Source organism: Thamnophis elegans, chromosome 1, assembly GCF_009769535.1.
Source record: "Thamnophis elegans isolate rThaEle1 chromosome 1, rThaEle1.pri, whole genome shotgun sequence".
NCBI classification, from domain to species: Eukaryota; Metazoa; Chordata; class Lepidosauria; order Squamata; family Colubridae; genus Thamnophis; species Thamnophis elegans.
In genome coordinates, this window is record NC_045541.1 from 36,588,952 (window position 1) to 36,611,664 (window position 22,713).

The 22,713-nt window shown below is 37.3% G+C and overlaps 2 protein-coding genes across 6 annotated transcripts in view; one reads left to right on the forward strand and one right to left on the reverse strand.

The window, feature by feature from the left end:
* The window catches only part of PRPF40A (pre-mRNA processing factor 40 homolog A), a 34,639-nt gene extending 22,907 nt beyond the window's left edge, over positions 1 to 11,732 (forward strand). Inside the window, exons 13-27 of the mRNA XM_032211374.1 lie at positions 81 to 245; positions 1,242 to 1,350; positions 1,761 to 1,911; positions 3,089 to 3,222; positions 3,609 to 3,723; positions 3,873 to 3,964; positions 4,137 to 4,253; positions 4,760 to 4,897; positions 5,510 to 5,605; positions 6,538 to 6,624; positions 6,720 to 6,816; positions 6,921 to 6,982; positions 8,382 to 8,510; positions 9,033 to 9,095; positions 10,446 to 11,732. Of these exons, the coding sequence (XP_032067265.1) occupies positions 81 to 245; positions 1,242 to 1,350; positions 1,761 to 1,911; positions 3,089 to 3,222; positions 3,609 to 3,723; positions 3,873 to 3,964; positions 4,137 to 4,253; positions 4,760 to 4,897; positions 5,510 to 5,605; positions 6,538 to 6,624; positions 6,720 to 6,816; positions 6,921 to 6,982; positions 8,382 to 8,510; positions 9,033 to 9,095; positions 10,446 to 10,538 (1,648 nt within the window). The 3' untranslated portion in view covers positions 10,539 to 11,732. The remainder of the gene's footprint in view (positions 1 to 80; positions 246 to 1,241; positions 1,351 to 1,760; positions 1,912 to 3,088; positions 3,223 to 3,608; positions 3,724 to 3,872; positions 3,965 to 4,136; positions 4,254 to 4,759; positions 4,898 to 5,509; positions 5,606 to 6,537; positions 6,625 to 6,719; positions 6,817 to 6,920; positions 6,983 to 8,381; positions 8,511 to 9,032; positions 9,096 to 10,445) is intronic.
* Positions 11,733 to 17,548: 5,816 nt separating this feature from the next.
* Positions 17,549 to 22,713, reverse strand: part of FMNL2 (formin like 2) — a 226,486-nt gene continuing 221,321 nt past the window's right edge. For 4 of the 5 annotated variants that reach the window (XM_032211397.1, XM_032211412.1, XM_032211419.1 and 1 more), the window contains one exon: positions 17,549 to 20,101. In XM_032211397.1, coding sequence (XP_032067288.1) covers positions 19,992 to 20,101 — 110 coding nt within the window. In that variant the 3' untranslated portion in view covers positions 17,549 to 19,991. The remainder of the gene's footprint in view (positions 20,102 to 22,713) is intronic. The other variant, XM_032211405.1, reaches the window with a different exon arrangement.

Genomic DNA, 22,713 nt, shown 5'->3' on the forward strand with positions numbered 1-22,713 from the left:
TTGCAAAAATGACTCCCCCCCCCTCCCAATAACTTGGATATAAAGAGACTAATTCTAGTTTATGTTTCCTCAATTTGCAGCGCTTTGGCAAAATTAAGTGAGAAGAAGCAAGCCTTTAATGCTTACAAAGTACATACAGAGAAGGAAGAAAAAGAAGAAGCAAGATTAAAGTACAAAGAAGCAAAAGAGTCTTTTCAGCGTTTCCTTGAAAATCATGAAAAAATGACATCAACAACCAGATACAAGTAAGATGAGCTAATATACAATACAGTCCAATGCTAAAATCTTAGTATCATGGCTCAGATCTTTCCTTAGCAACTCTTATGTCTGCACACAGATTGCAATAACTATGTAAGATAGACTGGGGCAATGACAGTACGGGTAGTCCTTGTGTTATTATGGCAATTGAGAAAATGATATGTGATACCAAATGATGCAGTCGTAAAGCAGGTCATTGCATGTCTCCATTGCTGAGGAGCTGAAATTCTGGTATTCCTGGTTGCTCTGTAGGTTTGCAGGATTCATTAAATGAAAACCTCTGAACATGTGAGGCAGGAACCGCAAGTAAGCAGGTTAATGGATGAGGGCTACAGGCTTGAGAGGGGGGTAGATGGTGCCAGAGAGCATGGGCTTGCTGTTGCATAGTACTAGAGATGGTAGACCTTCGCAATGGCAGCCTTCAGCAGTCTTTGCCTACTGCTGCTGCCCCCAGGCCTCGATTTCAGGCCAAGCAGTGGGCAGAGTGCTATCCTGTTGGTAAATAAATATTTTCAATGTTAGTTGATAAGGAAATTGAAGGAAAATCTTTGGAATGAATTAGAGTAGGGGTCCCCAAGCCCCAGGCTATGACCCACAACTGAGCCTTGAGCTGTTTGAAATGAGCTGTGGAACTGGTGGGGTGAGTGCCCACGCGCATCCCCACTTGTGCAAGCAGCGAGTGTGTGTGCGCGTGTGCTCCATTTGCACAGAACCATCATCCGACCCCCATCCAGTTTGCAAAGCTGGAAAGGTTGGGGAACTCTGAATTAGAGATAGAGAAAATTGGGAAAAACAATAATACAAATATTAGTGGTTGACGTTCAAAATACTTTTCAGATCTGGTTCCTTTTTATCAAGAAGAAAAAAATAACTAGTTTAGATGCTAGTAGGAATAAGATGCTGGTAGCTATCAAGAGAGAATGAAGTCAAAATAAAATGTTTTTAATAGATTTATTATATATTTTTTGTATTCCTGTATGTAGAAAAGCTGAACAAATGTTTGGAGAGCTGGAAGTCTGGAATGCAATTTCTGAACGTGATCGCCTTGAAATATATGAAGATGTTCTCTTCTTCCTGTCAAAAAAAGAAAAGGTAATTATCTTTCTAACCTAAACAAAAAAAATCTGTGCTGTACTTTGGGATAATAATGTATATATTTAAACAATATATTTGTGATTTGGACAACAAATTTCTGTCATGCCTAATGTTTGTAATTGTTAAGTGATAGAATTTGTTTCTTAAATAATTAACAAAGGAATAAAGAGAAAACCTGATGTTCTAGTGTTGGATTTTTCTAGAAATTAAAAAGTCTAGTAGTTCCTTGCTAAGATTAACACCTATCACCTTTCCCTGCAAAGAATGATTTTTATAGAATTGAAAGTTCAGGCCAAACCACAGAAATAGGGTGCAGTTGTTCAATATTTGTGCATGTCTCTCATATCAATTATGGGCAATGCTGCATTTTAGAAAAATCATTATATTTTATGTCTGTCTTTTTTCAGGAACAAGCCAAACAGCTAAGGAAGAGGAACTGGGAGGCATTAAAAAACATTCTGGACAATATGGCTAATGTCACTTACTCTACTACATGGTCAGAGGCTCAGCAGTATCTGATGGACAATCCTACCTTTGCAGAAGATGAAGAACTTCAGAGTAAGGATAATTGTGTTTTACCTTTCTGTAAAAAAAAATACTTTTTAGTGTAATTGATAATAACTCATTTATTAAAACTGTTAAAATAATAATTGAAGGCTTTTGCCATTCCAGAATAAGTTTACCACTCCATTATAACCACACTCAAAACCCTTTCCAAATACCTTGGATTTATTTACCATGGATTTGGACAGTGTGGTAAGATTTGTATAAAACAGAGTAATAATTTCCCTGTCCCCCAAAAGCTGTCTCTTTCAGCAAAGTTTGCTTCTGTTGGTGGAAATAATAGTTGGATTCACATAATAGAGATACAGTTTTAAGCTTATGATCGTGAATAAAAACATTTATTTGTATTAAGAAATTATTTTGTTCTGAATTAAATAATTACCATAGGGCAAGTATAGGAATAAATACTGTATCTGTGTCCAGTTTCCAAGAGGAATTGTGAATAAATCTTGCCAATACATATGAATAAGACAACTAGGTAGGCATTTTCAGTACATTGTCATTTAGTTTTTAGAATCTCTGTGTCACATAATTTTTGCCTTCATAATGGTATGAAATAAACCCCTTTTTTATTACCGTACTTTAAAAAAGAGCCTTAGATTGGGAACATAGGATTTGAATTATAGATGAAGTTATAGAATAAATTGCATGTTTATAATTTTGAAATCTCACTTTTAATCCTGAAGCCAGTTGGTTAAGAAATCTAGTCTTTAAGTTTAAGGCTGAAAGCCTAAGACATTTCCTTTAAGGTGATTGTTCTGGACCAACTGGTTTACTTCAAATACACAGAAACACTAAAAATCAATTATGCCACACTTTGACACAGATCTTTCTGTATTCATCTGCCTTTGCAAGTCCATGAATCACAGCTTAAAGACTATTGTCTGTTATATCAGATGTGCTGAATTTTGTGCAAGTGCCATTATAAAATTAGGCCACTTTGGGGACACTTGGAATTATCCATTTTATGGTCACAGAGTTTTGCATAGCTCTATATTGCAGTGTTTCAGCACCCTATTTAGAGTGAGATAACATAATCCTAGCTTAATATTTACAAGCATGAAGAAAAAGTGCTTGTGTTTGAAGCTTGGGGAAGATCACAAACCAAAGAGATTTGTATTTTAAGTGACATACTATATAATTTTATTAAAAAGTACTCCTATTTTTGTAGATATGGATAAGGAGGATGCCTTGATCTGTTTTGAAGAACACATAAGAGCACTGGAAAAAGAGGAAGAAGAGGAGAAGCAGAAAGGCTTACTCAGGGAAAGGCGACGACAGCGAAAAAACAGAGAATCATTTCAGGTTACTGAGAAAATGTTAACTTCTATTTAATACCAACTGCAGAGCTTTAAGTATTGGGTGGGTTAAAAAAAATCAGTTGGCTTAAAATCAGTGGGTTAAAAAAACTGTTCTGATTCAGAGTGCAAAAACTAATCTCCCCAAGTCTTGTGTGATTTCTAAGCATTGTGAATATTTCAGTGATCTTTCTTTGTGTGGAAATTTTTTTCCAAGGTTAAAAGCTGGAGGAGAGATGCTGAGCAAGAGAGATTTTAGTACATTGGAAGAGCTAACTGATTTGTCTTTCACATTAGAGATTCCTTATGCTTTTTGGGATTATAAAAAATGACAGTGTCTGGCTTTTTAAAAATTTAATTACAAGATTCCCCATTTTCCACTTTCCCCCCCAGATATTTTTGGATGAGTTGCATGAACATGGTCAGCTGCACTCAATGTCATCCTGGATGGAGTTATATCCAACTATTAGTTCTGATATTAGGTTTACTAATATGCTTGGTCAGCCTGGTAAGTGTATCCCCTCTTGCTTAGGCTAAGTAATTTTTGGATAAAGTTTGTGAATATTTTTGTCATTTCTTACATTGCTAAGAAATTGAGCTCCTTGAGTAAAGATAACTCTTGACCCATATAAGGTGTTTCCCCTCCCACCCCCTTAGGTTCAACAGCACTGGATCTTTTCAAGTTTTATGTTGAAGATTTAAAAGCCCGCTACCATGATGAAAAGAAGATAATCAAAGATATTTTAAAGGTGAAGTAACATACATTCTTAAATTAGGAGGGCAGCAGAGTTTCCAATTCAAATTTATTACATTTCTTTCCCAATCTAGAGCTAGTTTTTTAAAAAGTAGAATTGCATTACAAATATTTGTTTCTGTGGGATTCCTATATTTCCCAGTATTATCAAAACCATTGTATTACAGGATAAAGGATTTGTAGTTGAAGTGTCTACTCCTTTTGAAGACTTTGTAACGGTCATCAGTTCCACTAAAAGAGCTACCACATTAGATGCTGGAAATATCAAACTGGCTTTCAATAGCGTAAGTTTTTTTAAAAAAAATATCAATAAATGTTAACATCATTTGATATGGATTGTGTCCAGTGTTATTAAATATTATTAGTCTCTAGTGTCAATATATAAAATTAGTATTGTTGAATCTAAAGTATACATTGTTATACTTTAATTATTATACCAAATACGCACTTGGGCTGTTTAGGTAATGCCAGATCTTGGCTTGACATTGAAATTCTAACAGCAAGAGTTCAGAGGGCGTCATTTCAGATACTAGTCTAGTGGAAGACCTGGCCAGTGGCCCTGTTTCGTCTGAACAGCTAAATTAAAATTTGCACAGATCCACAGACCAGAATTTAATCTGAGACTTATTCTTGCAATGCCAAGCCATTATTTTGTAGATACACCAGAACAACTTATATGTCCGGCAAATGATAAGAAAAGTGCTTTGCAATGATATTGCATTATGACTATTTTACCCTCCTTTCCTGCAATGATCCTTTCATTTAATGGCCCCTTGAATCTTTGATGCAGTTGTTAGAAAAAGCAGAAGCCCGTGAACGGGAGAGAGAGAAAGAAGAAGCTCGCAAAATGAAACGAAAAGAGTCTGCTTTTAAAAGCATGTTAAAACAAGCAACACCTCCCATTGAAATGGATGCGGTCTGGGAAGATGTAAGCATGTCCTGTAGCATTTTGAATTGTTTTTATTTTATTTAAAAAATTAAATAACTTTTTGCAACTATTTTAATTATTTAACCTATTACTGGAAAATAACCTTCAAGAAATGTAGTGTAATCAGTAGCAAATATTTTCCAAAGTATAAGAGGAATGATAATAGAAATATTATCAAGGAATGTAGTTTAAGTATTTTAAGGAATAATACAGAGAAACAATAATGAAATGGAGAAATTCTCAGTGGAGTTCTTAACATAAAAGGGTGACTGGTGTGTTTCTTTACAAAGTGCAGATTTCTTTTATAATCATATGGTTATTATTATTATTATTATTAATAATAATAATATATTTATTATATTATTATATAATTATAAAAATAATTAATATGGTAATTAAAAAATCACTAGCTTCAGAAAATCTATGGTTTACCTTACAATGTACCAATGGAAAACAAAAGACCAGAATTGGATGTATGCAAATAAATTCCTGCGAAATGTGGGTTCATAAACAATTTCTTTGGGGGTATGGTTTAAAAACCAAAACGTTTTCTTTTTAGGAATACATTGCTTCATAAATTTGCATTACTGATGTAATTCCTTTTTGATATAGATTCGGGAGAGATTTGTAAAAGAGCCAGCATTTGAAGACATCACTTTAGAATCAGAGAGAAAACGAATATTTAAGGATTTCATTTATTTACTGGAGGTAACATCTGACATACCAGTTAAGCACAATATTTTCTGGTAGATATGTACAAATTCTCAAAGAATGCTTACTTTATATGTTTACTGAAGAGTATTATAGCTATGATGATGCAGCTGAAACTGGTGGATGTGAGAAAGATCTTCAAAGGGCAGCTGTGGAACAAGTCCAGAAAAATGTGGGCCAGCCAACTTCAACCAAGGCGTTGCTCTGTGGTGGCAGGAAACCATAGAACATGTTCTAGGAATTTCCCAATCCTTTATTCTCATGCATGATTTTTCCCTTACACATTGGTGATACTTTCTATTTTTTACAATAACATTACTACGCGCCAAATAGTGACTGGGGTCATTTTAAACCCTAGGAATATATGTCAGTTTGAGCATACTACTGATGATTGATAGTAATCTTCATGAGCACTAGAGTTATGCACATTCTTTGAAAAAAGTGCTTCAGATTTCACTTGAGGCACCTGTTCTTCAGCCTTTAAAACAGCTGTGTCTTTTCTGCACTGGCACAACTGTCTCAGAAACTGTTCTGGGCAATTTGTGGTTGTGCACAATCAATCCCCCCCCCCCCCAAAAAAAAAAGGTGCAAGAGGATGCCAGCTAGATTTATTGCTCATCTTGGAAAGACTGCTGAGGAAAGGGTCTAAGGAAGAAGTTCCTGGCAGGCTGTGGCAATATGATAGTGCTGATATTTGTTCAAGCAGAATAGTTGTTCTTCAGTCTCTCTCCTAGTAGATTTGCTGAGACTTGATGGGGAGAGGAGTGCAATACTGAAATAAGGTCTATGTAGACCATAAGGGAAGTTTCCAAAAGCTTCAGTTACTGCCTCTATGTGATTTAAGCATGTTCTATAAAAAAGCAGCACTTTTGATTACTATAGATATTTGTTGTTTCAAAGTAATAATTCTGATTCTTTTGATGTTACAGCATGAGTGTCAGCATCATCATTCAAAGAATAAGAAGCACTCTAAAAAATCAAAGAAGCATCATAGAAAGAGGTCTCGCTCTCGTTCGGTAAGGCCTTTGATAACATGCTGCAGGGAATTATCTCAAAAGTATTTTTAAAAAAGCTCTGGTATGTTAAGCATACTTTTTAAATGTCTTTAAAGGGCTCAGAATCTGAAGATGACGATAGCCATTCAAAGAAAAAGAGGCAACGCTCAGACTCACGCTCAGTTTCTGAACGCTCCTCCAGTGCAGAATCTGGTAATTTTTTTTCCTGTAAATCTTGCCTGGGGTGGGTGGGGAGTGGTGCTAAATTTCAACAACCTAATTTCCCTTTCATTTCCTAATTTGTTTTGCATCAATAGAGAGAAGCTACAAGAAGTCAAAGAAACACAAAAAGAAAAGCAAAAAGAGGAGACACAAGTCTGTGAGTATTTCTGTTTTGCATCTTTCGGTATGATAAGGATTTTCAATATCTTCAATCTTTTAAGTTGTAAATAACAGTTATGCATCTGTCTCACAGCTTGTTAGTATAATCAGCAAATGTACCATATTTTTCGGAGTATAAGACGCACGGCTTTAAGAAGCAAATTAAAAAAAAGTTTTTGCATTCTGCAAATCTCCCCAAAATGGCCCGTTTTTCACGAAAATGGGCCTGTTCCCCCCTCCCCAAAAGGGCATGAATAGCCCTTAGGAGGCTTGTAGAGTGTTCCTGGGAGGGCAAAAGTGAGCAAAAAATGGCCCAGGAGCTCTCTAAATGCCTCCTACAAGCCTCTTACAATGCACGGCCATTTTGGTGAAGGGACGGGGTTTCAGGAGGCAAAAAAATGCTGTATTCATTGTTTAAGACGCACCCAGATTTTCAGCCTCTTTTTTGAGGGGAAAAGGGTGCATCTTATACTCTGAAAAATATGGTATGTATTTCTTTATACATGCAATTTATGTAATTGCCTGTGGTGCTAAGCAATATGAAAAGATTAAAACCAAAAAAATCATAACATTAATAGTAAAATCAATTTTAAAAACATGAATGTATCACATACCTGGGTTGGAAGAACCATTAGTGCTTTAATGACTAAAAAAATTACAAAGCATTCAAAGCATGCTTAACTTCCTGACTCAGATGCCTGTGCAAATATTTAGGTCTTTAAAGCCTTAGAAAGGCAAACAGGGCCAGGGCCATCTCACAGGGCAGACACAGTAAGAGAGAAGGGATGACAGGATCTGGAATATGCCAACTCTGCTCATTCTGGTGGGATGATAGACAGATGGCCTAATCCTAATAGATAATACTGCAGCTAAGAATTAGGGTTTGTTTTTAAATGAGAACTTTGATTCAATTCGGTCTTGTGGACCTATTTGCAACAGCATTGTTGCATATTTAGGTTGACTGTCACCTATTTCAGCTTACACATTAGGAATATAGAGGAATAAGCAGTACCATTTTTATAATGGTTGTGTCCAACTTCAAGCCTTGCATTTTTTTTCTCTTCTTTTTGTGAACTAGAATTTCAGTGTGACAGTGCTTAATATGTCAGGTTACTGAGCAAAGGGGAAAAAACCAAAATTCATACTCTAGTTGGCTTGACTTGATATCTACGTTAAGATAAACTTTGATGTAATTCTGAAGAATTAGTGGAAGTTGGAAAATTTAACCAATACAGTTTTACATCATTAGTTTGGGAGCACATGAAAATTATTTAGGCAGAATATATTGCCAGAGTTCACATTTTAGAAGAATCTTGAGATAGATGGAAATTGCAGTGCAATGCTGATTGCAATATATTGCTTCTTTTTAATTATATACTTTATTTTACTTTGCACAGGATTCTCCAGAATCGGATGTGGATCGAGAAAGAGAGAAAAAAGAGAGAGAAAACGAAAAAGAAAGAAGTAGGCAAAGATCTGAATCTAAGCATAAATCGCCACCTAAGAAGAGACCTAACAAAGATTCTGTAAGTTTGTTTTATCTTACCAAGTTCAGTATATTAATGACTGCAGCATTTCTGAATTATACATAATTTCTGGAATTCTATTTCCATTCCACAACCACAGCTTACTTTGATTACACATGAACATTCCATGAAGCACATAACGATTTTTGACCGTCTTTAATGTGGCTTGCTGCATGTGCCTTGCTCAGAGTATGTGCTCGCACGCACACACGCGCGCACACACACACACAAACACACAGAGAGAGAGAGAGAGAGATTTATTTCTAGCAAGTTGGAGAAAATATATGAATGATGCTCGGGAGGAGGCTTGCAGAAATCAGCCTGCTTGCTGATCCCTGCATGCAAATTACTCTCAATACAATCTGCCAAATAACTGTTTAAAAAACTCTGATAACAGAATTGGTAACACAGCAGATCCTCTTTGCAAAATCCCTTTTCCGTAAAACACATTGTCATCCTGTTTGATGGACTGGATAAAGTGCAATTTGCATAAGGAATGTCATTGGCATGTTTTCTTCCCAGCACAATCCTGCAACCAATAGTGTTCGAGTACAAGAAACATCAGAAGAAGCGGATCAGATTCGGGTAAGACCAGATATATTGCATTTGGTGTGGTGTGGTATTGTGGGGCATGAGAACAAAAAGAAGTTTACACATACTTTTTATAAAATGCAATTTTGAAAGATCTCAGAATATTTAGCTCAATATGTTTGAACTGTCAATATTTGGGAGAGACTCAATGAAATCTGTTCAAATCAAAGATTTTATCGAAAAGGATATAATAAACATTTGTACTATTCAGATGAATAATTTGTGTCACTTATGTTTGTTGATGTTACAGGAATTTCATTTTTGGCAAATGCCTGTATAAACTGGCATTATCTGCTCCCCCTCCTAATTAATATATTTTTGACATACAGAATGGCACTTGAAAATAACAAAAAATAAGGGTTACAGATGACCTAGATGAAAAGAGGACATGACCTCAGGATCAACCCAGCTGATCTTAACTTGATCAAATGGCCAACTAGATTAGTCCCAATTAATACATAAATAGGAGTTTATCTGAAGGGTCTGTAGTTCCAATTATCACTTTTTTCAATTGATAATTCTAATTTTCCTTTCATCTTGGATGGAGGATTCAAAGATCACCTGTTCTGTTTCATTTGGCTGTGAAGTGTTGAAAAACTTGATAAATTTTGATTTAGATGACTATATGAGAATTTTAAGCAAGCTGTATTTTTAATATTTAAAATTGATATTTAATAGTAGTTAAATAAATCTTCATCTGAGAAAATATAACAGTTTAGTGCTATTATGCCAGTAACCATTCCTGATGGACTATTTGCAAAAATACTTTGTGACTTACCCAGGGGAACATGCAAGGAATATCATTAATTTTTTTAAGAAAAACAATTGGATTGCATGAATCAGTTGTCTGTTTTTTTAAAAAGACTATTGGATTGGATGAATTAGTTTTCTATCAATATTAGTCTGCTTAATGGAATGTATTCTTCTGTTAATGTATCACAGATTGATAGGTATTTTGAGTGCCAATTTTGGGTAGGTGCATTTGAAGATGAGTAGGAAAATAACATTATACTACTCACACAGCCTTAAAATTGTTTCTTAAGTTCTGGTTATACCCTTCACATTCTCCATTCGCATAACAGGAAAATATATTTCGCACAGAATTTTATAGAAATAATTTTGCAGTGTATCTGTTTTTTTCTCCATCGAGCAAGTATGAAACCTGTTGGTAACCAAATTGCATTTCTTAATATTAATTGTGAGGTGCCACTCAATAAAATCAGTCCTGGGAGATGAGGGTTACAGGGTGGGCTGGGCAAGAAAGGTGGCTGATCCCTGATCTAAAGGAATCGAATTCCTGACTATTCAAAGGTGAACCAAACACTTGTCATTATCTGTTTGCAGGGTAATTGGGATACCTCTGGTAGTGAATTAAGTGAAGGTGAACTTGAAAAACAAAGGAGGACCCTCTTGGAACAACTGGATGAAGATCAATAAGAAATATTTATACCAAATATGTTTACAAATTTGATTTAATAAAGATATAGATGACTAATTTCAGGAAATGGATTCCAATGTTCTGAGTTACAGTGGCATAATTGTGGCTCTTCGGTTCTCTTGCATAACTAAATATTTGACACAGGTAGCAGTTTGGCAAAGACGGTGAACATTCAGGATTCAACCTGAAGTCCTATTTCTTGTCATCTAGATAGCCTGTATATATCCCCCCCACCCCATGTACCTTTCCATTCTTCAGACAGCACATTAGGATGAGCAGAAAAACTTTTTTTTAAAAAAAAAAACCCTTTAAAATAGTGGCTTGGAAAAACATTTAAGCCTTTCAGGCCTTCTCATCTCTACAATGGCTCACACTCGAAAGTCATTAAAAACTTTTCCTCGTCAAAGAAGATCCAAGCGCAGGGAGCAGGTGTACCTGCTCCTCCTGAAAAGAAGCTCAGTAATTTTCTTGCAGTTCCAATTGGGTTGGGTTGTTACTACTTTTCAAAGAGGAAAGGAAGAGGGAAGATGCTTTTTTTCTTGTTTTGATTTATGGTAATCCAGGAACCGGTGTTAGGTTTTTGAGAGTTACCCTTCTGGCCAAATTGATGATGGTAATTTCTATTGAACACTGACCGTAGGTTGAAATGTATACAAGAGCTTTACTCAGAGCTTAATTTTTAGTGTTAAGTTTTAAAACTGTGAAAACTAGACGATTGATGGAAATCCTATTAGGCCCTTAATTCTAAATCTGGTAAAATATACTTACAAAATATAGCTATCACTTTTATTAGCGGAGAAAAATCTGGAATATTTAAAAATAAAATTGGTAGAGGGCATTGTTTCAGCAAATCACAAAATCAGACTGTAAATTAATTGCAATATGTTGCCTTAAGGACTTTCCGAAGAATGTACCACCAAATTTTGAAAAGCAGTTGCAATACTCTTGTTTAGAAAATCAATGTTGATGTAATATTTTTCTTTTTGAGATATGTTGATCTGATGTTTAAAACTTGTTTTCCTTTCATTCTGTTCTCTTCCTTTGTACTAAATAACTTCTATCTGACGTTGATTTGATGAAGTACTATCTACCTATTCATTCAGGAGTATTGACTACTGTGGTACAGACTAAAATCTTTCTGATTTGAATATTTTTGTACATTTTTATCACTTATTAAACCTTGTCTTCTAGTGTGTACTAGTATTTTTCCGTTTTATAAAAACTTATGTAAAGTTGACACATACCAATTTTACATTCTCTCACTTGTTACTTTGAAGAGTGCATGTAGAAATACATTTCTCTGGTATAATCATTCTAACGTTATGTTTAATCATAGCAACAGAAAAGGCCTCTTTCTGGATATATAGCATTAACATGGAATATTTTATGTGGTTATTTAATATAATGATGTTACTTCAACGTTGATTTTTCACTATAGTAATTATAAGTCTTGATATTTCTTCAACTTCCTAAGAAATAAGATTTTTAGAATAAGTTGCATAGGCTCAGTCATTCTGGTTACATATATTAAGTAAAAGTGAAATTAGTTTGAACCAGTGGTCACATGAAAGGTGTAAAAAACATCAGTCCAGCACTTCTGTTGCAGCCTCCTTCAAGACAATGTGAGATGTGAATGAAAACAAGCTGACTCTTTTTTTCCAGCAGATGTATCTCTTGCAGTTCAATTGCTTCTACAACTGTTCATGATGTGCTCCAAACTCATCTTTGCTTAAGATGTAATCTGAACATTTAGTGACAGTTATATATTTTTTCTCATCCATTGCTTCAGATAAAATCATAGTGCCATATTCAGAAAAGGACAAGGTACTGGGAAATATATTGTTGCAGAATGAGGCTATCATGATTCTGGTGATAAGTTGTAATTATTCTCCAGATTCTGGATCATTGATGTAGAACATGATGGAATCGTAATATATATTTTGCTAAACTTGTTTAAAAAAACTATTTTGAAAAAAACTCTTAGCTAGTTTAAAATTCCATAGTAGTAGCGAACAAGAGAGAGAAAAAAAATCTCTCATTATACTAGATGGTTCCTTATGACTAAAATACTCAGGTTTATATTGAGACTAGAATCCTATCCCAGAAAGACAGATCAGAGCGTCTCCCTCCTCGCCCCCATGCAGTAGTATTTATGTAAAATACTTTTATTACTTTGCATAATTGACATTTCTAAGTAAATATTAATTTTTAAAGCATTGTCTTTATTTTTCCATTAAAAATAAAATGCTACAAATATAACACCGTTTCTTAATATTTCTCCACATTTATGTAGGTTACATGGTAACTCAAATTTTCTGTTTATGTGGCCATTATATAGAAATGTGTTTTTGTCTTTTGTAAAATGTCTTAATCTTCATTCAAAAGAGGTGAGCAACATACAGCAGAGTTTCTCCTTTTGTCGTACATGGAAGTTGTGCTGTGGCTCAAGGACATTCTTAACGGGGATTATTCCTCCCACTGCGAAGCCAGGCAGGATCACTAATGACAAAATCAGCTTGCCAGTTCTTTTTATCCTATCTGCCCACAAGCAAATTCCTAGAAAAACGTTAGACATAACTTTTGACCTTTTCTTGCAACTTTCTTCTCTCTATGATACCTGTAATCAGGAAGTTCTATACTCTACTGGGACACATCAAGGATTGGGCTTGCCATTCCCGGACAAGGCCCTTTAAGAGGAGCAAGGGCATGCTGCACCAGATTGTTCTCCTACTTGCCCAAAAAGTCCTTTTTTCACAGGTGCACAATAGATAAGAGGTTAGGTTTCTTACAGCAATGGGATTCACAGGAGTTGGTGTCAGGGAATCAAGGAACTCAAAAGAGATAGAAGGAAACTGAAACATTCCTTATGGCACCATATCTGAGGAGGCATCCAGGCTTCTATAGTAGTTCAGGCAAAGGAGCCATTCCTGTTCTTGTCTGCATGGATCCCACCATGCCCTCAATGTTCTGGGGCCCTGGCCATTCAAGGTGACTGCATGGTTAAGGCATGGTGGCTATCATCTTAAGATCCAAGAGAGGGAATGGCTTTTTGCTCAGACTCTTCAGCACTTGCCAACAAGCTAATTTGAGAAGAAAACAAATGACACTTAGGATGCTGGGCATAGATCCTTGAGTATAAAGTCAGGCTTTTTATCAAGAAGGGAAAAACTATTGCAGAAGGTATAGAGGTATGTAAGAAACTCGGTCTCAAAAGAACCCAATCCATTTTCCATTGGCCACTTTCAGATTCTGGACAATCCCAATGTTTCTTGAAGTACTACATACAGCACTTTTATCCTACACAAATTGAGTCAGGAAGATTTAAAAAAATATTCTGCTGCAGGCAAACAGGCCCCGGTTCTAGCCATGTTCAAGTCTGGTAGATGCTCCTGTAGCCGCTGATTGCAAGAGAACAGCTAATAACACTACAAAGAGCCCTGCAATGGATGCAACGGCATTTTTTGAGAAAGAGCTCACGAGACCAATATTTTGACAAAGAAGTGAAGGTCATACCTGTATTCAGCCAATAATTGTTTTGGAGATGACTTCTAGTGAGATGAACTAGTGACAGGCTACCAAGACAAATTGGCCAAAATTGGAATCTCCACTATCCTAGTCTCGTGCCAGTTCTACAAAGTTTTCCATGCCGGGAGACTTTGTTTTAAATCTGGAACAAGGCTAAATCCAAAACTATTTGCCTCTAAGAGCAGCAATGTCAGAAAGAAAATATATTTGTGCTTCTGTCCCTAATGGAAAGACGAGCAATGTATTAGCTCCTTCCCCCATTCTCATCACTCCATTTTCATCCCCTATCTAAAATCAGCTACAGAGGAATCCAGCCCCACTTTAGTAACCTATCAGCTGTTTTAATTACAGGTATCCATGTGACTGAGCAAGAAAAGTGCATATTCAAGTAAAATGATGATGTTCAAGTCTAATGGGTTTCTGTGCCCTAACAGTGATGATGAACCTGACACATTTGCCACATCTTCAGTGACATGTCAGCATTCACCAGTATCAGACAACTATTCTCAAAAGCATGACCTATTCTTGCGTGATTTTTGGAGGCTGTGTAAGAATGGGACCTGGTCTCACACGGCCTCTGGCCCTTCCAGAAGGTACATGAGAGGGCCATGCAAAGGCCTTTGAAAATTGTGTGAGAATGGTGCATGCTTTTGCAAAGTTTTTGGAGGCTGCAGAAGCTGATGAAGAGCATTCTCCAAAGCCGCTTCAAGAAAGAAGGCCTGATAGGCTGCAAAGGCTTGTCCACAGAAATAATACATGAAGATAAGTAGTCTGTGACAAATCCTGGAGGATGCTTGGCTGTGGGGGCAATTGCACCATTCCCCAAGACACATATACCTTGCGAAATAGTGTAAGGTGGCCTTTCTGAGTGGCAGCAAAAGAGCTGAAGCTGATGCCTCGACTGCTACTTCAGGCACAGCCTCAGTGATGCTGCCAAGTGCCACTATTCAGTGTGGCCCAGATTGAGGGAGGTGATAAATGTTTCTCTTTGTGGGTGGGGTGTGGTGTGACACTTCAGCAGTGTCAAGTCATTGTGTAGGCATTGTCCCAATTTTTGACATGCCAAGCCGAAAGATTTGCCATCCGTGGTTTAGCAGTATCTACTACAGTGGTCTACAGAAATGACTATCATATTTTTCAGAGTATAAGATGCACCGGAGTATAAGATGCAACAAGGTTTAGAAGAGGCAAATTTTAAAAAAAGTTTCTTTTTCTTCAAAAAAAGGACATGAATAACCTTTAGGAGGTTTGTAGAGTTCTGGGGGCTGGGGAGGAGCAAAAATGAGCAAAAACAGACACTTTTTTGTGAAAACGGGCCCATTTTTTTTTTTTTAAAAAAGGCATGCATAGCCTTTAGGCGGCTTATAGAGTGCTCGTGGGGGGGGGGCAAAATTGAGCAAAAAATGGCCTGTTTTTGCTCATTTCTGCCCTCCCCAGTCTCCAGGAGTACTCTGCAAGGCTCCTAAAGGCTATGCCCGTCCATTTTGGTGAAGGGGGCAGGGTTTCGGGAAGCAAAAAATGCTGTATTCAGTCTATAAGACACACCCATAGTTTCTTTTTTGAGGGAAAAAGGTGCCTCTTATACTCCTAAAATACGGTATATTACTTTCTCATCCCATCCCACCCTGCTTCCAATCATGTCCTGGAGACTGTCAGAAGGACTAGTTTTCTTGGCAAAATTTTTCAGAAGTGACTTGGCATTGCATCCTTTTTAGAAAAAAATGACTGTCCCAAGGACACCCAACAAAATTCATGTTCAGGGTGGGATTAGAACTCAAGGCCCCCCTGGTTATTAGTCTGATGCCTTAACCACTGCACCAAACTGGTATGCGATTCATCTACTATCTCACAGTAATATCCAAGCTTACATAATCTCTCAGTTCTTTTTGTCAGTGCCACGTTCCTCTGGCAAAATCATCTTGGACGAGCAGCATTTAAACTTCTGAGCTGCCAATAGAGGCTGTGTCCTGTGAATTAGGTCATCAGTCCTTTCTTAGCACACAAGTCTACACCAGTAGGTGATTTCTAGTCGTCTTTCTCACACACTTCTAAAATGGCTTCTCATCTCATTTAGTTTAGAAATCCCTTTCAAGGATTTCATGTCTGTGTGCATGTAAATATATTAGATGAGGCATCATCTGGCAATCTTAGCCTAATGGACAGAGAAAAGTGGTTTCCACTTATGCTTCAGATTTAATTGGAATGAAAACAGTCCAACCTCATTTAAAAATAAGTATCTTCTGCCCTCTGCTGTATTTCTTACCAGCAGAACCCGGAAGAGGTAGCCTGAGTCATCAGTATTAAAGGTTTGGATGGAATTAAAAATCACTGGCCTTTTTCTCTGTCAGCAGGGAGGTTTAGCTATTTTTGGTTCAAATCATTTGCTTTGTAGATTCTCTACAAATTTAATTGTGAAACAATGCTGTTCCCCCATTGAATACCCCCATTTTGCATTTATCAACATTTACATAATTGATGCTGTTCCCCCATTGAATACCCCCATTTTGCATTTATCAACATTTACATAATTGAGAAATCTGGGCACACAGATGGATGCAGACCATTCTGATTGCAAATGATGTTTGTCTGTGTGTTATTTGGATCTAGTTTCCATCATATTACAAGGTTTCGAACACAATATACGTGTAGGTGCAAGTTGATTGCAGCTTCATTAAGTGGATACTTTGAACTTGATGGTAGATGTACTTGAGTTTTTCCTATAGAGAACTTTTAACTTCACCAGAAAGCAATGCTTTAATGCACGGACAAGTGGTAAAAAATGAACAAGTGCTTGTTTTCAACAAACCTCCAATTCACCATTTTATAGGATTTATACTTGGAAATTATCATTGGGTATCTTACATCTCTGATCTAAATTCAAATACTCTAAAGGAAGAAATGGTACACATTTCAGAAGGGCAGTTCTTTGTGGGGTATATTATAAGAAGTCTAACTCACTGTTCTTCAACTATTTAAATATAGTAAGTTGACTTACTGCTTGTCACTCTCCAAGGAAGCTCTATTCCTCCCTGGAGAGTGCTACAGTTTATTCTACACAGATGAGTCTCCTCTTTTATATTTTTTTAATCCCACCATTATTATTTTTATAAATAACTCAAGGTGGTGAATGTATCCAATACTCCTTCCTCCTCCTATTTTTTCCGAAACAAACCACCACTCTGTCAGGTGAGTTGGGTTGAGAGTGACTGGCCCAAAGTCATCCAATTGGCTTTCATGTCTAAGGCCAGGACTAGAACTCACTATCTCCTGGTTTCTAGCCTGGGTGATGCACTAAGCAATCCATAACTATAGTTGTATCTATCTCAGTTCATCTGATCTGCTCTCACAGCCTACTGCATTAAGAGTACAGTCTTCTTTTTCCCTTATAGGTTTTCAACTGCCAATAAGGATTTAGCAAGAGGGAAATGCTCTACTACACCTGTTAGAGCATATTGTGTAAGCTGAATCATCCATGAAATGGCAATGTAGTTGTGTAAATAGTTTATTCAGTCATATGCCATGAACAGATCAGAAAAGTAACATGAATTGCTTTTATAAAACACCTATAATATTGCTAAGAAGCAGATCTATCTACTAGATAAAAGATCCAAGAGAACATGCCAATATTGCAGCCTAATTAGTCATATTGGAGTATTGCAGTATACTACGAAATCCCTTGCAGCTGTTTATAGGAACTTAAATAATATTGCTGAGCTGGATTTTATCCAAATTAAAAATGTTCATCTTTCATAATGGAAAAGATGTAATAATGGCATGTTCTCTTTTGCATGTCAAATATACATTGCTGGATTCTGTCAGCATGTTGGCAGTTGTTTAAAATAAATTTTCTGTAAAGAGACAAGCAAAGGTTAATGAAACAACTTTTGAGCCCCAGACTGTCCATTTAGTTAAATATAAAAACAAAACAAAACTATAAGTTAAGAACATTCAGATTGTATAGCACAGGTTGATGCATTTTTTAAACAATATTTACAATATTACCCGAGACTAGAGTGGGAATTAAAGAGAAGTGTAAAAACCATAAAAAAGCACCAATTTTGTAGCAAAATATCTGTACATTTAAAAACATTATATAACTACACATTATCAAAGGAATAATAACCACCTTGACCAGTGGTTCACAGAAGCACGATATGAAAAAAAAAAAAGAATTAAGTGGTTAAATACTATACAATAAATTTTACAATTAACATAATGATGCAGTGCTACCAGCAATGGGAAGAATGTAGGCAAGGTGAGTCTCTTAACTTCCAGTTTTTTACTTTGGAGAAGAAGAAAAAATCAAGGGTCCTTTCTTGAAGCACTATTGATAAATAAGCTGTTAAAGTTAGCTTAAAGTTTAACATGTGAGCATCCCAATCCAAAAAAAGGATATCTAAGCATTAATCATCTGAATTTTCCAAGTGTGCCTAGGAGAAGGTGTGGCAGAACCTGGGGGAGGAGTTAAAAGAGGGATCAGCCTAGAATCCATACGTAGCCACAAGTGAACTAAGTCCAACCTCTTTTGAATTCTGTTGACCCTTGTCTAACTCTAAGCAGGTGCTAACTGTTAGCTAAGAATATCCCTGTGCATGGGCATGCGTAATAATAAATCAATTTAATTGGACCTGATATTTTGTGCCGGATGGTATCCTGCTGCACTGCATTACATTCAACAGCTTGTGTAACCTGAATGTTAACTGAAGGGAATCCAGTGCAGAAGCATTGAAAATGGATTGGTGCAAAGCATAAATGGAAGTGAACTACGTAATTTCCTTTGTACGGAATCCCACAGCATTCCTGCAATGTTACCCTAACTTGTTCGGAGGGCATTGCCTTTTCACCCTTTTGAGAATTGAGCAGTTTGTGATCCTTATGAGTTCTAATACTGATTATTGAGAAGTTAATACCTTAGTGCTAATTAATAAATAACATTGTTACCCCAAGGTTAGGGTTAAGGTTATGCTTGCCACTACGTAAAAAACACAACAACTGTGTTTGCAGTGTGCCCATCCTCTTCAGCTATATCACCTCGTTTTATTTACCTTTACCAGCAACTGTGTGTACTAGGTAGAAGTTGAAAACAGGCAAGTGTGTTCATCTAAATCCCATATTTTTCCCACATTGTATTTACAGCAGAAATCCCTCTAGCTAAACCAATTAGCTTTAAACCTTTGCCAACTGTATTCACATCTCCCTTAACATTGGCTTTATGGATATGTCCCCTCAGCCTTAAAGTGAACTAAATGTTCTTAAAGGGTCCAACTTATTTTAATATCTTTTGCTCCTTTATATATGATAAAGTCCTTTTCCATGCATACATGTACACATATGTGTGTGCATATATACACCCACATGTATATAAACACACACATACATATCTATATAATGCTAGTAAGTGCAGATGAAGCTCAAAGTTAACTCTTCAAAGTGTTCAGGAATGTACTGAAAATATTAAAAAAATCTACAGCAGCTCTTATCAGAATATTCCCTATTTACAACCTGTTATGAAATCAAAAAAGTCCACTGAAGGCTATTTACTAAACTGTATGTAACAATAACAAAAAAAAAATACATTATGTATTTTACATTTTGGTTAAGAACACTGAAGAAATTTTATTGGTGTAAAAAGTTACCCAATCAAAAAAAGAGTCCTATTGCTTTCAATAATTTGAGTAGGTCCTTGAAATTTAGGCACTTGGTAGCTACAGTTGTATGGCCAGCCCATTTTTTTTATTTTTTTGCTTTACATTTTTTTTTTCCGTTCCTATGCGTTTTCAGTCCTTACTGAGCCCTTCAGAAGACTAAGTTAAAGGAATTCCGAACAAGGCCATAATTAAAATGGCAACACAAACAGAGTCCGCATGGTGAGGAAGCAATCAAGGGCACTTTCAACTGGTTTACAGGCACAGTTTCTCCCAGCCGGCTCACATAGCCAGTTCAGCACCATTGACGGCACGTAGGTTCTGATCGTCAACACGCCGCCGGACGCTTCTCCTCACCGCATCGGCTCGTCGGTAGGGTTGATTTCTAAGATCTATGGGAGAGAAAAACAGTGGAGGAGTCAGAAGACGGCCATCCCCTGCTTTTGGAGCCAGAAAGAGAGGGTCCTGCTGGCAGCCCTTCAAAGCAGCTTGAAGCCAAGGAGAAAAGGGACCACTTAGATTCACAGAGAACTTAGCAAAGAGCATAAAGGGGCCTATCTTCACCTACTGCTTTAAAAAGGCAAGAATTAATTAATTATTTTTTTTCTCCCTTCCTTCTTGCAAGCCTATAATGGGGACAGAAGCTTCTGATCCCTTGATGGCAGCTCCACTTTGCTCTTTATGAAGCAGCTGTGGGAGCTGTTTCTCCTTCCGTCCTTGCCTCTCCTTCCTGAATATTTCCACAGGTTGAAGGCTTTCACAGCTCTTTCCTTGCAGAGTAAATCACTCTCTGGAAGAAAGGTCTTTCATCACAGGCTCAGCCATGGGATGTCAACCTGAATCATCACTAATGATCTCCCACAAGAAGAAGGAAGAAAAGGGCGGCTGTTCCCACAGTCCCAGAAGGGAGAGGAAAAGGAAAAATGCTAGTGTTACCCTCCGTGTTAACCTCCTCTGAAATCTGGGATTCTATTGATTTCTCCAAAAATTCCTTTTCCTCCTCCTCCTCCTCCCATTTTCTATTTCTCAAGGGAGGGCATCTTGCATGCTGTTCAGCCTAAAGCTATATAGATATAGCACAGCAGAAACTAAAGTGACAAACGAGCATTACTCTTTCTCTCTCTACTCCTTATCCCAAAGATCCTCTCGTCCGTATGTCCTATCTTTCCAAGATACATCAAATTTCCCAGCTAAATTTGATCTGCTATTCCCGATTCTACCAGCTGAGCTGACAAAAGAAGCAAAGGAATAAAAAATAAAAATCAGAGGCTAGCAAAGCCTCTTGTGCTTCCTGACCAGATTATTAAGAGCACAAAAAGGTAATCTAACAGCTGGTCAAAGTGATGGCTTGCCATTTTTACTTCCTCCCTGTGCCCCAAGGGATCCGGTAGTGAACCTTCTGCTGAAAAAGGACATTATGTTGAATTCAAGTGACTTGCTAATACATCTTATCTCAGGCTAAGGAAGAGGAGTGGGAATTTAGTAGAGGGCCCTCAGGCCATGAGTTTAGGGCAAACCTGGAGCATCAGATTTATGCTTCTTCAGAGCTACAAAAGCGATAGGCAACATTGAGTTTTAGGTGGACAAAGAAAATGAGAGATTCCTAGTGACTTCATGGACGTCACTTGGCAGTTTTAGTGGTAACTTACAACCTGCCAAGTGCCTTCTGCCAGAATGTCTTCTGACCTCTCAGTCTAGCTTACAACCCTGTTCTTCCTGATGGTCTTTGAGCTCAGAACTAACCAGTCCAGGCCCTGCTTATTTTCTGGTGTCTGGAAGAAATTGTCACCTGCTGAAAAGTGGTATAGATTGCGACAGCCACCTCACAGGTAGAACTGGGTCCTGTTCTTAACAAAGTGCAGAAGTAGGGCTGACTGGAGTTTTCTTTCTACTACAGCACTGCCTGAATCAGGGGCTCATCCTGACGTAATATGATTAGTAACCCCAAAACCAAGGTCTTCTCAGACCGTTCACAACTGAAGCAAACCAAGCTTTTATCTTCCATCAACATGGTTTCCTAATAATTTTTTTCTACACACATAAGAACTGCTTGCGTATATAAAAGCCTATTCTCTGGTATCTGCTCTTCTGGATTCTTAAGTCCAAGATGGAAGAGAAGCATGCATTTCGGTACATTTTGAGTGGGGGGAAAACACTGTTTCCTACAGAACACTGACTTTAGTCTTTTTGTCACTTGGCTGCCTTTTCTACGCTTCACCCTTAGAAATCGGCTTTCATATATTTTGCTCAGCTCTTGAGAGCCCGCACTGTAACTGAACCTACAAACTGAAACAGCAAGAATGTCATAATGCCTCAGTCTTGGGTGAGGGGATTCAGAAGGAGCGGACAAGTTCTATGGGAGAGGCATTCAATTGGTGACAATCGCAAAGCCTCCCCCAAAGATCAAGAGAATGGTTTATTGCCAGCCCATTTTACTTGCTGGCCTAAGCAGAGGAGGATCACAAATCAATGATAATTGATCACAAATCAATGTCTGTAGGTGAATCTCTGTCCCTAAAATATTTCACACATTTTTTTATTGCACAGTAGCATTTCCTCTGCCCTTGGTGGTCGTGCATGTTAGAAAAACAGCCACAACCTGATCTGCAAATGTTGTAAAGGGGCAGGTGCTTTTCCACCCCACCCACTACTTAATGCTTATCCCAGCATTTAACCTCTATACACTGGGATTCCCTTGGGGAGAGATGGGTATTTGAGGGATGCAGTTCCTGTTCCCCGTTGTGTGGGTTCCAATACCTTCTTGAGTTCCCAAAAATCCATCGAGCTTCAGATCAGATTAGGGGGATAGAGGAAGTTTATTTTGGTGGCACTTAAGCCATTAACATGCTCTTGAAAAGTCCTTCACCCAATCTGGTGTCATCATGTCACAACTATCCCTATGGAGGTCACCAAAAGTGCTTTTTCAAGAGGCAACTGGCCTTTCTTGTTTTTCTCTGAAGATGTTTTGCATCTCATCCAAGAAGATTCTTCAGCTCTGAAGAAG